The sequence below is a fragment of the Raphanus sativus genome, chromosome 4 (assembly GCF_000801105.2).
Source record: "Raphanus sativus cultivar WK10039 chromosome 4, ASM80110v3, whole genome shotgun sequence".
Classification (NCBI taxonomy): Eukaryota; Viridiplantae; Streptophyta; class Magnoliopsida; order Brassicales; family Brassicaceae; genus Raphanus; species Raphanus sativus.
Genome location: NC_079514.1, coordinates 572,947 through 586,096, shown reverse-complemented (window position 1 = coordinate 586,096; position 13,150 = coordinate 572,947). Strand labels below are relative to the sequence as shown.

General features: G+C 31.4%; 1 protein-coding gene across 1 annotated transcript; it reads right to left on the bottom strand.

Annotated features, from left to right (window-relative positions):
• Positions 1–7,698: 7,698 nt before the first annotated feature.
• LOC108853533 (PAMP-induced secreted peptide 2-like) lies at positions 7,699–8,211 on the bottom strand. Its single transcript, XM_018626946.2, has one exon. It carries the CDS (start codon positions 8,084–8,086, stop codon positions 7,829–7,831), a length of 258 nt encoding a protein of 85 aa, XP_018482448.1. The 5' UTR covers positions 8,087–8,211; the 3' UTR covers positions 7,699–7,828.
• Positions 8,212–13,150: the final 4,939 nt, after the last annotated feature.

Genomic DNA, 13,150 nt, shown 5'->3' with positions numbered 1-13,150 from the left:
CGTACTATGAATTACAATCGTGAGACTTATCTAAATTACTGCAAACAACAAGTGTCATTAGTCGCAATAATCTCTAGAAAGTTTTCTTACAAGAATAGAATCCTTTTCTAAAAATATATTAAAAAAAGTTTAGGTCGGTAGTCGGTTGACATTGTATATGGCGTTTGGAAATAGACGTTCTATCCACGCAATAGCGATGTACTTGATTGTATTAGAGTGCCCTTCTAATTATAATCCTTTCTCCTTTGACGATGGGTGTTTATACCATAATCGTCATTCAGAGAATATATTTAAACTAAGGCTAATTTGTAATAATCTCAAAAATGGAAACTAATTATTTGGAAACAGTTAAACAGAAACAGTGGAACTATATGACCAATCATATTTACAGTATATTTATAATAGTATAAACTATTTTTTTTTTAATATATATAATATATATATTATATATATTATATATTAATAATAATAAGATAAAGTAGAGTTTTAAGATAAAGATGTGTTTTCATTTTTATTACCGGAATCTGAGTTGTAATAGTCTGTTCCAGCACTAATTAAATTTTGGTGGTATAAATATAGCCGTAACTTCTTATCATCAGATATATTCGTTCTCGTAAAATTCAAAAAATATAGTTTAAATAATGAATAAAGTAGGTTTAAAATATTATTTTTTAAGTTGATTTTTATCTTAACATTTTACAAAAGAGTAGATTTTAAATCTTTTCTTTTCGGCCAAAACATCATATATTTTTGTAGTAATAAATATTTAGAAAAAGTGAATATGTCTTTGATCTTTGGTGTCCGATGCCTAGAGTCAATCCGGAACATAGACAAAGTAAATAACCGTTTAGAACATCATTTTTTAACTGATAACTTTAATTGTATATAGAGTATCATAATTTTTTTTTTTAAAAAACAGTATCATAAAATTTTACAGAGCATATTTTTTTGGTGAGTTTGGAACATCAAAATCTTTCTGAGTCGATGTCTGAGCCACACCACACACTAAGAACACTTATATTCTAAGACTGAACACTATAGCACCAAACCCTTCAAATATAGTCATAATTCATAACTTTTGAAAACTTGAATGCGTTGTAGACCGACTTTTTCTATTGGAACCATGTGTGTTTTCGTGTTATATTTATTATGAGGTCGATTGTTTGTGGCTTTGAAATGGTTTTTGGTTTAGTTTTCAAAAAAATTATATAGATAATCAAGTTTTTGGAAAAATAGATTCTATGTAATTTAAGGAAACCATTTTTTTTTCAAATAACTGTCTTTTTCTATAGAAAAACCAAAATCAAAATTTTATGGTTTTTCTTAAAATCTAATGATGATTTTCAATTTTTTTTAAAATTAATGTTTTGCTATAGTTATGAATTAATACAGGAAAAATAAATAAAACAATAACTATTATAAGTAAATCAGATTTAGTAAAAATCATTTGTTTAATATATATAATATAAAAATAATTTCTACTAACAACATTTTAAAAGAATTTCAATAAAATAAATTTAATTTTATGTAAAGTTTACATGTTTTCTTAAAAATCTATTGGTATTATTTATTGAAAATTTGTGATACTATTTTAGTAATTAATTTTGTTTTTAAAAATCAATTTATCAGTTAAAACTTCTTAAAAATAACATAGAAAGTCAAAGAAAAACATTAATCAAATTTTTTTGAAAAAAAATCTTAAAATTAAAAAATAGAATTTAGAAACAAAACAAATATAAAAGCAAATATAAAAATCCAAATTTTTCTAGCTTTGTTTGCTTAATATTTCACATTTATTTTTAATACATATAAAAAAATTCATGATCCAACCTAGGTAAGTTTTTTAAACTAATCAATACATATTAGTTGCTGATAATAAAAAACTCATGAGCACGTATAGCTAAGGCAATTTTATATATAACTGACCAACCCTATGTAAGATTTTGCATCTATTGAAATTATAATAAAGTTTTTATAATATCATTTCATTTTTATTTTTTTCCAGAATAAATGTTTTAATATTAATAATATTTTTATTTTATTAATTTAAACACCAAAACTAAAAATTTAAAATCTAAAATAAAAAATTTCAATTCCACCACAAATTTGATACTACTTTTCAAATTTACCATTAATTAATGATTATTTTCACAAATATTTATAGAATATTCATAAACCCAACTTCAACCTCTTATTAAACCATAAACAATAATAACTAAAAGGTATTAGTGGAAATTTGATTTATAATGATTCTTAGAATTTTTCAAGTCTAGTGTTGTTTGTTTATAGATTTTCACATTCACATTAAAAGCAAGTGTTATTGGTTTGATGATTCTATAGTTCTTTACAAAATTATCTGTTATAAAAAAAATGAAATTTTAATGATTTTACAAATCTATTAAAGTGTTATTGAGAGTTGAGTTCTTAACATTTTAATTCACTAAGAAATATTTTAACAATACTACACGTTTCACTTGAATTCTTAAAATTATTATATTATTTTATTTTTATAGATTTTCACGATATACAAAATTCTGTACAATTCTTTCCAAATTTAAAAAATATTTTTATTTTTAAAATCAAACTCTATAAAAATCCAAATCCGACTAAACCCAAATGTTAGTTTGTTTTTTTATTAATTGTATTTTTAAAAAGTGGTGTTAACTTCTGGTATTTCTAATAATTTATCAATCTAAAATAACCATTCAATTTTTTTCAAGAAAACTGAGGTCTACTCGAAAAATCAAAAATCAAAATCTAAAAACCAAAATCTAAAAATTAAAAACTAAAAACTAAAATCTAAAATCTAAAAACTAACAAAACAATCATCACCTGCATCTTATTTACGTGTGTCAATTCAATTGTTTACCGAAGTGTTAGGCTCTAGGTAAGAACCCAAACGACTGATCAAAAAAATTGGCTTTTAATTTGACATCTAGTTCAAACTATTAACAGATCAATAAATTCTAAACAATTAATCAGTTGTCGGTTTGGTTCAGTTCGACAAAAACCTATTTTGTTTAAGACATGGCAACTAAAAAACTGAAAAACCTAAAAATTGTACAATACTGAATTTTACACATCAAATTTATTGGTTTCACCAAATTAACTGAATAAATAGAGATATATACCAATTTTGGTTTGATTTGGAATAAATTCCAAAACTGAATTAAATTACTCAAATTTCAAATTTAATTGAACTGAAATTTAGTTCAGTTTACTTCATATCTATTATTCAAAATAAAAAGTCTGAAAATCGATATCCAAAAAACATATATACCGAATGTGCAATCTAATTTACTGACAATGATCTTATCTTTAATTTTAACGTATATTTGGATAAATGTGATCCAAATCAAATATGTGCATCCTTGGCTTTAAATGCATTCTTATGTATATAATTTTGTTGTCAAATAAAAATTTATTTTAAATCAGATATTTGTGAACGGGTTGACATTTCTCTGTTTCAGTTTTCTTTCTTTTTCTTTTTTTGGGTCAAATATGTTTCAGTATTTTACAGTATATTTTCCTCTCTCTATGTAATTTTTATTTAGCCAGTACGTCATCAGAGTCGGTTTTACGTGTGAGTATGTCATAGGATGGCTTGGATTCCTATCCAAAAATCCAATAAAAAGAAATCAACTCATAGGAGGACGTACAGTAGGTCCATTTTGTACATAAATATTATGTGACCGACATTGAAGTAATGACAGACGTAAATCTAATGGTTTAAGATTGGTTGTATATGAAGCCATCATCACGTACACCACATTATCTTATTTTTGCTAGTATTATTTCATAACCGTGACAAAAGAGTAACCACACGCATTTTCATGAAAGGACATTTTTAGTAAACTATTTGTTTAACAGAAAGTTACGGATCTTTTAATCTATAAATAGTTGTTTTCATAAATGGAACTCATCGTGCAACACTCGGACAATACATGTTTTAGGACATGTGAATCTTTCACATATATATACACTTGACAAGCATGAAACCGTTTCACATTCGCTTGTAGCATAATATAGTAAATGCGAATGTCTTCATCTACAAATATGCCAAGGTTACAAAGTTTCTAAGGTTGATTACTCAATACAGCGTCATAAAAAAGCAGTTAAAATCTCGGTTTTCATTTTCTTATTTTGGATGCTAGTGAATAGTCAACATTTGCTTTCATATCATAATTCTTGATAATACTAAGCGTATAAGTAATAATGCAGTGGGGGTTAGCTGTGAACTGGTTGGCACATGAACGTGCTAGTTAGTAATTACCCAAAATTTAAAATTTATTTTATCTTTTGGGAGACATACAAGATACAACAGAAGCAAGCACTTGAATCGATAACGGATCACAAACATATTTAGTTTACGTACATTTTTATTAAACCATGATAATTCCGTAATAGACGTAGACATAATATATGGATCCGTCAATTTTCAGTGATGGATTTAGGAAGTTAACAAGGACACTCGTGCCTTTTCTCTCGATTAGGAGTCATTTTAGACATGGAACGTTTATCTGTATGATTCTACACACATATGTCTGCTTACACAATTTGGATCGTTTTTAAAATTAATCTAGATGGGCTTCACACTTAAAATCAATTGGTTATAAGTGGAGTGGCCTAACCATCTTACATATTACTAATGATCATTTCTAACTACCGATGTGGGACAACTATGTGTCTAATACACCCATTCGAGATGATGGCTCTTTAAGCGTCAATCTCGGAATGTTTGGGCAAGGATCGATGGACCAACTTTGGGCCAGATCGATGTAGATCGGATTAGACTGCGTGGATCAGACTCTGATACCAAGTTAATCTAGATGAGCTTCACACTTAAAATCAATTGGGTTATAAGTAGAGTGGTCCAACCATCTTATATATTACTAAGGATCCTTTCTAACTACCGGTGTGGGATAACTATGTGTCTAATAACACGTAATAAATACAAACTATAACTCACTTTATCAAACATGGGGTTACATATGAACCTAAAGGCTTGCAGGTATTTCAGCCAAGTCAAAAAGAATTTTTATTTTTGGTTAAAAATGTATTAAATCCAGTTTTATTATATAGATTTGCGTGGACAAAGTACAAAAATAATTTGCGATTTCCATACACTGCTACTACTAGTGAGTGTCTCGACAATCATCGTTACTATGAAGTCTATGATATTATAGATATGCTTCTAAGTTATTAGTCTTAGATAATATGCTGTAATCTGAATATAGAAGCAAACAACTCGATATGTATCATCATCATTCATACAGTCCGTTCTTCGGAATGTGTAAATTGTACCTTATATATTATATGATGATAACCTACGTATTCTATTTTTATATGGACGCATGTGAAAACAAGACACTATATTTTATCAAAAATATTTTATGATTTATTACTACTCTGTATAAGAGAGTAGTTCTATCAACAACAAAACTAAACGTAAAACAAACGTTAGAAGACTATGTCAAAAAAAAAAAAATGTTAGAAGACTAATCGATGTCTGGAATATCTCGTCATATGTAATTAACAGAGGGCAATAGTCAAAAATTCTTTTATAAATTATACTAATTAGTTTACAACCTTATAAATTAGTGATCTACTGGAGAGCATCCAAGAATTTAAAAAAATTGTGACTTTGTTAAAGCTAAAGGAGGAAAATGGAATGATGAAAAAAAAGGAAAATGGATGATGCAAAAGGGTAAGAATGTCATGAAACTGTAAAAGTAATGCAGAGATCAAAGCGCACATGTGAAAATCGTGAGTTGCTAAAGGGAGATGTATACACCTAAAAGGCTTACTATTTTTCAAACAATTATTGAGCTGCGCTTGTCAAACATCGTAGGTAAAGTCACATTTATATTTGTCCAAATCTTGTTATTCGGCGTTTCAGTACTTAACTTATTACATGCGACAACTGCATTATTGAAACTAAATGATTTGACTTGTTATACACCTACATTGTACCTCTATATATATAAAATTTCATACATATCTAACTTGAATTTTTAAACAAGTTTGCCTTTATGTCCATTATTAAGCATATAATAAATAATTTAGTATATCGATGTCAAAAAAGTTAGGGATATTGCAAGAGCAGATTTGAGCAACTTGAGTTTTAAAAAGTTTCAGCTTGCTTTGGTCTAGTTTCTGAAAAAAAACTCAACTATATTGTAACATCCCGAGTTGTGATATACGGAAAGGCTTAAGAGAATTGATTTGGCTACCTATGTCACCAAAGTTGACTTACCTTTTCCGTCACACATCCTGAAAGAACTCCAGAGTTAAGCGTGCTTGAGCTGGAGTAGTGGAAGGATGGGTGACCTATCGGGAAGTGATTCGCGATACCATGTAAGTGAGGCCAAAGCACGGGGAAAAGTCGGGTGGTGATTGCAGGGTCAGTAAACAATGATTTCGAGCCATGGAAAATTAACGACTGACCGTCGGATGGGATGGGGCCCACGGGCCGAGAGAGCGGACGTGGGTATCCCATTAGCCATGGACGGGTCGGGGCGTTACAAGTGGTATCAGAGCTGGTTAGCCGTCTCAGTTCTGACCTGAGAGGCGTCTTGAGACCTGTCGTGGGGCGCAACGAGGGCGTTGCGTTCTTTGAGAGGGGGTGAATTGTAACATCCCGAGTTGTGATATACGGAAAGGCTTAAGAGAATTGATTTGGCTATCTATGTCACCAAAGTTGACTTACCTTTTCTGTCACACATCCTGAAAGAACTCCAGAGTTAAGCGTACTTGAGCTGGAGTAGTGGAAGGATGGGTGACCTATCGGGAAGTGATTCGCGATACCATGTAAGTGAGGCCAAAGCACGGGAAAAGGTCGGGTGGTGATTGCAGGGTCAGTAAACAATGATTTCGAGCCATGGAAAATTAACGACTGACCGTCGGATGGGATGGGCCCACGGGCCGAGAGAGCGGGCGTGGGTGACCCATTAACCATGGACGGGTCGGGGCGTTACAAGTAGCCAAGGATCATGTTCAATCGATCATAAATAGCTGAAACCAAACTGTGGATACCGAGTCGATTTTTCTTACATGGAAGTATCCATACTTGCATGAACTCAACTGGAAGTATTTGCATGTATTATTTAGTGATCGTAAGTTATTATTAACCAACGTTACAACCTTGGACAATCTACAATATGTCGGCCCAATATGAACAAACCGAGAATGTTAATGGGCCTAGTATGTGGAAGGGGGTATCCCATCAAATAATCACCTCAGTGTATATACATGCAAGGCTTTCAGCCAGATAATGATATATCAATAGGCTATCTTGAGAAGGGTTCTTATATTAGCATCAACAAACAAAGTCAGGCCAAGCAGAAATGGGGGTCTCCTCTATACTTAATTTTCACAATTCACAGGCATCACAGCTTATAGACCTCACCTGCAGAGCTTCTAGTTTTAGTCTGAGCTGAACGTTCAGACATGATACCCTTTTCTACTACTTGCTTTTTGTCGAGAGCTTTCTGTTTCACAAGATTCTCCTCGGTATGTTCCAACAGTCTATCCGTGCTAATTTATTCATTCCAACTGTTGGCAAGACATTCATGTCATTCAGTCTACTAGTTTTGTTTACGTAAATCACAATAGACCTGAGGGCAGAGAGGGAGACTCGCTTTTTTTGTTTTGTTATGATCATGTTTTATTATTACATTTAAATCATATTGACCAGAATCGAAGTTATCCATCACATTGTACATCATCAACTATATAATTAAATAATTAACAAAATGATAATCCCACTGATAGATAAAATGAGCCATTCAACTTTTGTTATTGACTAACAAAAATGAAATAATTAATATTAGTGACCCGGTCCTCTTGGGCTTGGACCGGAGTGCTTTTCAAATCGGGACGTATCAATTTCGTCCACGAAATTATGACCCTTCCCTGGACTGGGACCTGAGTCTTTGATCGAACCAAGTGATAAGCCATCGAAAAAACCAGCCACGAGTTTCTTCTCTTCAGTCTTTGTTAGACCACCAATGGGACGAGTCTCAACAAGAACCAAACCGATCAACATGAAGAAGACAATCGTACCTACAGCACCGTTACTCATCATTATAGTTTAAGTTAACACTTTTTGTTCTCTCTCTCTTTATCGGATAATTAAATTTGCTGTGAGTGTTTTGTGGATTTAGTATTTACTTATATAGTAATGCTCGAGAAGATACAAAGTTGAATTTTATTCTAACCAAGTTTTGAATTCAGAAGAACGTGATTATTGACATTAGGCTGCTTCTCGGGAAGATCCCAACTGGTTTATGGAGCATGAACAATGAGAAAAGGATAAGAAGTTCAAAAGAAATTAAATGTTATTGTAAATTTAAGACTGTACACATAATGTTTGATTTTTTTTGGAGCCGACGGCAGCTACATTTTGAAGTAAAATGTGTAATTGTGGACCAAACATAGTTTGAATTTCAATGAGAAAGCACACATATTGGTAAAGCCGGTTTGGTTGTCGGTTTTTAGTAAATCAATCGAATAAAGTTTATATTAACAGTTTCAGTTTGACTTTATTTTATTTTTTTCGTTTAGCCCGTTAAACGTGTCTCTAGCTTGCTTTCGGTTTGTCTAATTGTTATTTTTTCTATAGAAATAATTAAAATTAAATAATATGAATCAAAACTCGGTTTGGTTTTAGAGTAGGATTTTCTTTTCGGTTCTTAAAGTAGCTGATTTGGACTCATGGAGTGACATAAGCGAATTTGATTTGTTTAGATTTCTGGTTTATAATACTGTTACACCAAAACCTAATAATCAATGCCTCTAAACACTTTGCTGTTATTTTTTCTTCGCGACCCAAAAATTGTCCTTCTCAAGTTTCAAAAAAAAACAAAATGTCCTTCTCACGTGATTCTTCTTTCAAAAACATGTAACAACCACACTTTAATAAATATCAACATCTAAAATGATTTTGTTAGGTAGAAAACTAGCCTACAAAAAGACAAAGCATTGGTCTTTTGTCAACTCTTGCTGCTTACATTTTTTTCTCTTGCTGCTTACATGAATGGTGGTTGAACTACGACCCTTACGATACAAATCTCTGATGTTAATTTCTTCATTTCAAGTTCATCAAACTGAGTTCTGACTATTTTATTTTTCACAAGAAATTTGGTTTTGTTTTTGCAAATAAATTATTGATCGCAGATTATTTGTATGTAAAATAGATTTTAATATCATCAAATGTTCTTTTTATAACAAACATGTTCATCTAATTCCGCGGGAAGAGTAAGACAAAGAAACCAATTTGCTGACCATCAAGAATCCTTCTTTCCATATTAAAATGAGGCGAAATCACTTTCCATATTAAAATGAGGCGAAATCACTATGTTCCAAAATATTAAATAAAACTAATACAGTAAGAAGCTACATAGAATCCGGTTCACTGTTCCTCTCTTGGAAAAAGGTGAAAGAAATTAATCAATCTTGGTTTGGCCAAAATGATATGGCTTATTAGTGGCGTGAGACCAAACAAAAATATAATAAGAAAAGAAATGTTAACTATATAGTTCGGACGTAGTATAGTCTATAGTCCATTAATATTGGAATCAAATTCTGCATTTTGATAAATTCATTATCTAGATTCTAGTCTTTTCTGTTCCGTCCAATTACACGAAATAATAGAATCTTGAAATAAATATCAAAAGACAGTTTCAGTTAACCTCTTGATTTACTTAAATCCATTTAAAATCAAATATAATATTTCCTCCGTTTTAGTCTAGTTGTCTAAGAAAATTTTAGGTTTAGAATTTCAATGTAAAATTTATTAATAATATTTTCTAATTTATTTTTATTGATTTAAATATAGTTAATTGTATAGATGATAATGTTTTATTTTTAAAATATATAAAATCAATATTTTTAATCTGTGTGTAATCTAAAATGATATTTAAAGTGAGTAACTTAAAGTTATTTTTTTGTAAAAGGGTTTTCGAGTAACTTAAAGTTGTCATTCAGCTATTATTCATTTCTCTACCACGAATATCTTGCTTTGATACAGATATACCAGAAAAAAATTCATATATATATACACACGTATATAGTATATCTGTGTAACTTTAAATAAGAAAATATGGATTTCGTCGTGTACTAAAGTCTTAGCTATAACTACTATCATAATCGTAACAGTAAGAAAACATGTTAAATTGACAACATGTGTCTCGCATCTTGATGTAGCGACAGTTTAGAGTCTTTAGACACGGTTCGTCAATTCTCACTGTATTCATATTTGACCACTAATTTGCCAACCATTAAACAACTTATTAAAAATACAAGACAGCCAATCCAACATGATGACTGCAAATTCCAAAGTTAAATTAAAGTATAGACTTTAGTTCCAAATCTTGATTATAAGAAAAGGGAAAAGAAAAAGAAAAAGAAAAAATAGATTCGAAGATGCAAAATTGATAATGAAACCAAATGAAGGGCACATGTGGGGGAAGTGACGTTTTTTTTTTTTGATCAAAGGGAAGTGACGTTTAGAAACAAAAAGGAAAAGAGAAAGAAGATAGATAGATAGAGATGCTTAGTTATTATCATGACAACTATGAAGCAGAGCTAGAGTCCGTCCATACAAGTATTCCGTGTGTGTACCACTGAATTTGTCTGTCTATGTTATCGCCCTTCTTTTCTCATTCCCACGAGCCACGATCACATTTATGTTTTGTTTCTTTTAATTTATAACAATACATAATTGAAAATTTTATATTTGCAATGCCAATGCCATTGATATTAATTATAAGACTCGTGGATTTGTATGGTTAAATATATTCCGATCAAATTATTCGCGAAAGTGTGAGATAAAATACGTACTTTATCTCCCTTACTTCCCTCCCACGTCACATCTATGCATTCGTGCCCTACCTTCATAAGTACTCTTCCAGTTGTGTTAATTCGAAATTGAGTCGATGAGCCACGCCCGGAGATTTAAATGATCAAACTAAAACCACTAATTACTTTTTTAATTAAGCATTCTTTCAAAATTTTATCTACAATATTTGCTTCGAAAAAGAAATATAAAATACTTGTTTTGATTTTTTGGAAAGATACATGTCACACTCAAAATTATCATTTTGACTTAGGTTTTAACGTATAAAAGATTTGTTTGATACAAAATAGCAAACGGCATAAAAAATAAAATCATGTAGTTTAGTTCTTTCATTTTTCGTTTTATACTCAATTGGCTTTTGCTAAATATACATGGTGATTACTAACCTCCTTGTCGGTATAATGTTTAGACCATGAAAACATGTTATCCAAAATAATGATATACAGTTTTCTTGCCTTGCTCCACTAACAAAACTAACAATATTACACTTACCAACTACTACTTGAATTTTGATTCGGAAGAGAATGATTCATTGGAATCTTGTTTATATAGATCAGTTAACAAACCCTCTTATATATTATTATATCGAAACAAATCCCACAAGTTAATATTCTAGCCTAATTTCATATTCACATCTTAAGGCAATAAAATTTTATATAAAAAAATTATGGCAATAAAAGAAAAGACCAACTTAAGAAGCTATAATAGTTTATTTTGGGAACAAAATCAAGGCATAATAACTTCTTTTATTTTTTTGAAAAACTCAAGCTATAATAGTTTCATAGCTACTAAGTTAGTAATTTGTAATTTCTTTATACATATAAAATAACTAGCTGGTCAATAAACAATTAGCACTTTTCGAAAGGTCCATTTCTAAGGAAGCTGGAGACCGTCCTTTTTAACTACATCGCATGCACCATCCCCTTATATCGGGGGTCTAATTCTACATCTTATTCCTTTTTATATTCTCTAACCAATTACAAACAATATGTGATATTATTTAATTTTATTATCAGAACTCGTATCTTCCTTCCTCTCCATCCTTTTTCATCTACCTTTGAATCTATTCATACTTGTATATAAAGCTTTACTTCCTCCTCTGCTACTCCTTTTCTATCAATCACCAAAACACATTCATTGTGTTAACACTACAAGAAAACAGCGATATTCTGAGGGATATTCTGAGGGAACAAAATTTCCTCGGAAATTTCTGACAAAATACCGAGGAAGTACCGAGGAAACGCGAAATTTGGTTTCCTCGGTATTTCCTCGGATATTACCGACGAAATTCCGAGGAAAGCCGGGTTCGTCGGAAATTTCTTATGGATTTCCGAGGAAACAAAACTTCCTCGGAAAAAACCGACGACCTCCGAGGAAATATTATAGCCGTTAGAGAGCCGTTAGAGAGCCGTTGAGAGATTTTAAATATTCCGAGGAAATTCCGAGGAAGTAGCCGTTAGCGTCGGAATTTCCTCGGAATTTCCTCGGTCTGTCGCCAGGATTTCATCTATAAATACAACCACCCCTCTTCCTCTTCATTCACTCCATTTCTTCATCCTCCCTCCTACTATCTTTACATACGAATTTGATTGAAAAAAAAATGTCTTCTTCAAATTATTTTCGTTCTTGGATCGATCGACCTCATTTGGATCCGAACACGAGATTGCTTACGGAAGAATACCAACGAGGTATAACCGAATTCATGGGGTTAGTTCGCCAACTACCGGAAGCAGAAACAGGTATGTTAAGATGTCCTTGCTCTAATTGTAAAAATAGAAAAGTTATTAAAGAGTGGGATGTTTGGACTCATCTTTTATTGAGTGGGTTTACACGAAGTTACAAAATTTGGTATCATCATGGGGAAACTGATTATGAACATTGTAGTACTAGCGAACCTCAGCCGGCGGTTAGATTAGAAGAACCAATTAGAACAGATGTAGATTATGGTGTAGGTACTGAGCAGATGGTAAATGATCATTTTAGAGGGGAAGATTTACCCAATGCAGAAGCTAGGAGATTTTATGATATGTTGGATGCTGGAAAGCAACCATTGTACGAAGGTTGCAGAGATGGTCATTCTGCTTTATCATCTGCTACAAGACTGATGGGCATTAAAACAGATTATAACTTGGCTGAAGACTGTGTGGATGCGATTGCTGATTTTGTAAAAGGTATTCTACCTGAGGATAATGTAGCTCCAGGTTCATACTACGAGGTTCAGAAACTCGTAGCTGGTGTTGGTTTATCTTATCAGGTAATAGATGTATGCAGCGATAACTGCATGATTTATTG

What these genes read in the sequence shown, in the direction of transcription:
- LOC108853533 (XM_018626946.2), bottom strand. Translation starts at nt 8,086, where the DNA reads ATGATGAGTAACGGTGCTGTAGGTACGATTGTCTTCTTCATGTTGATC.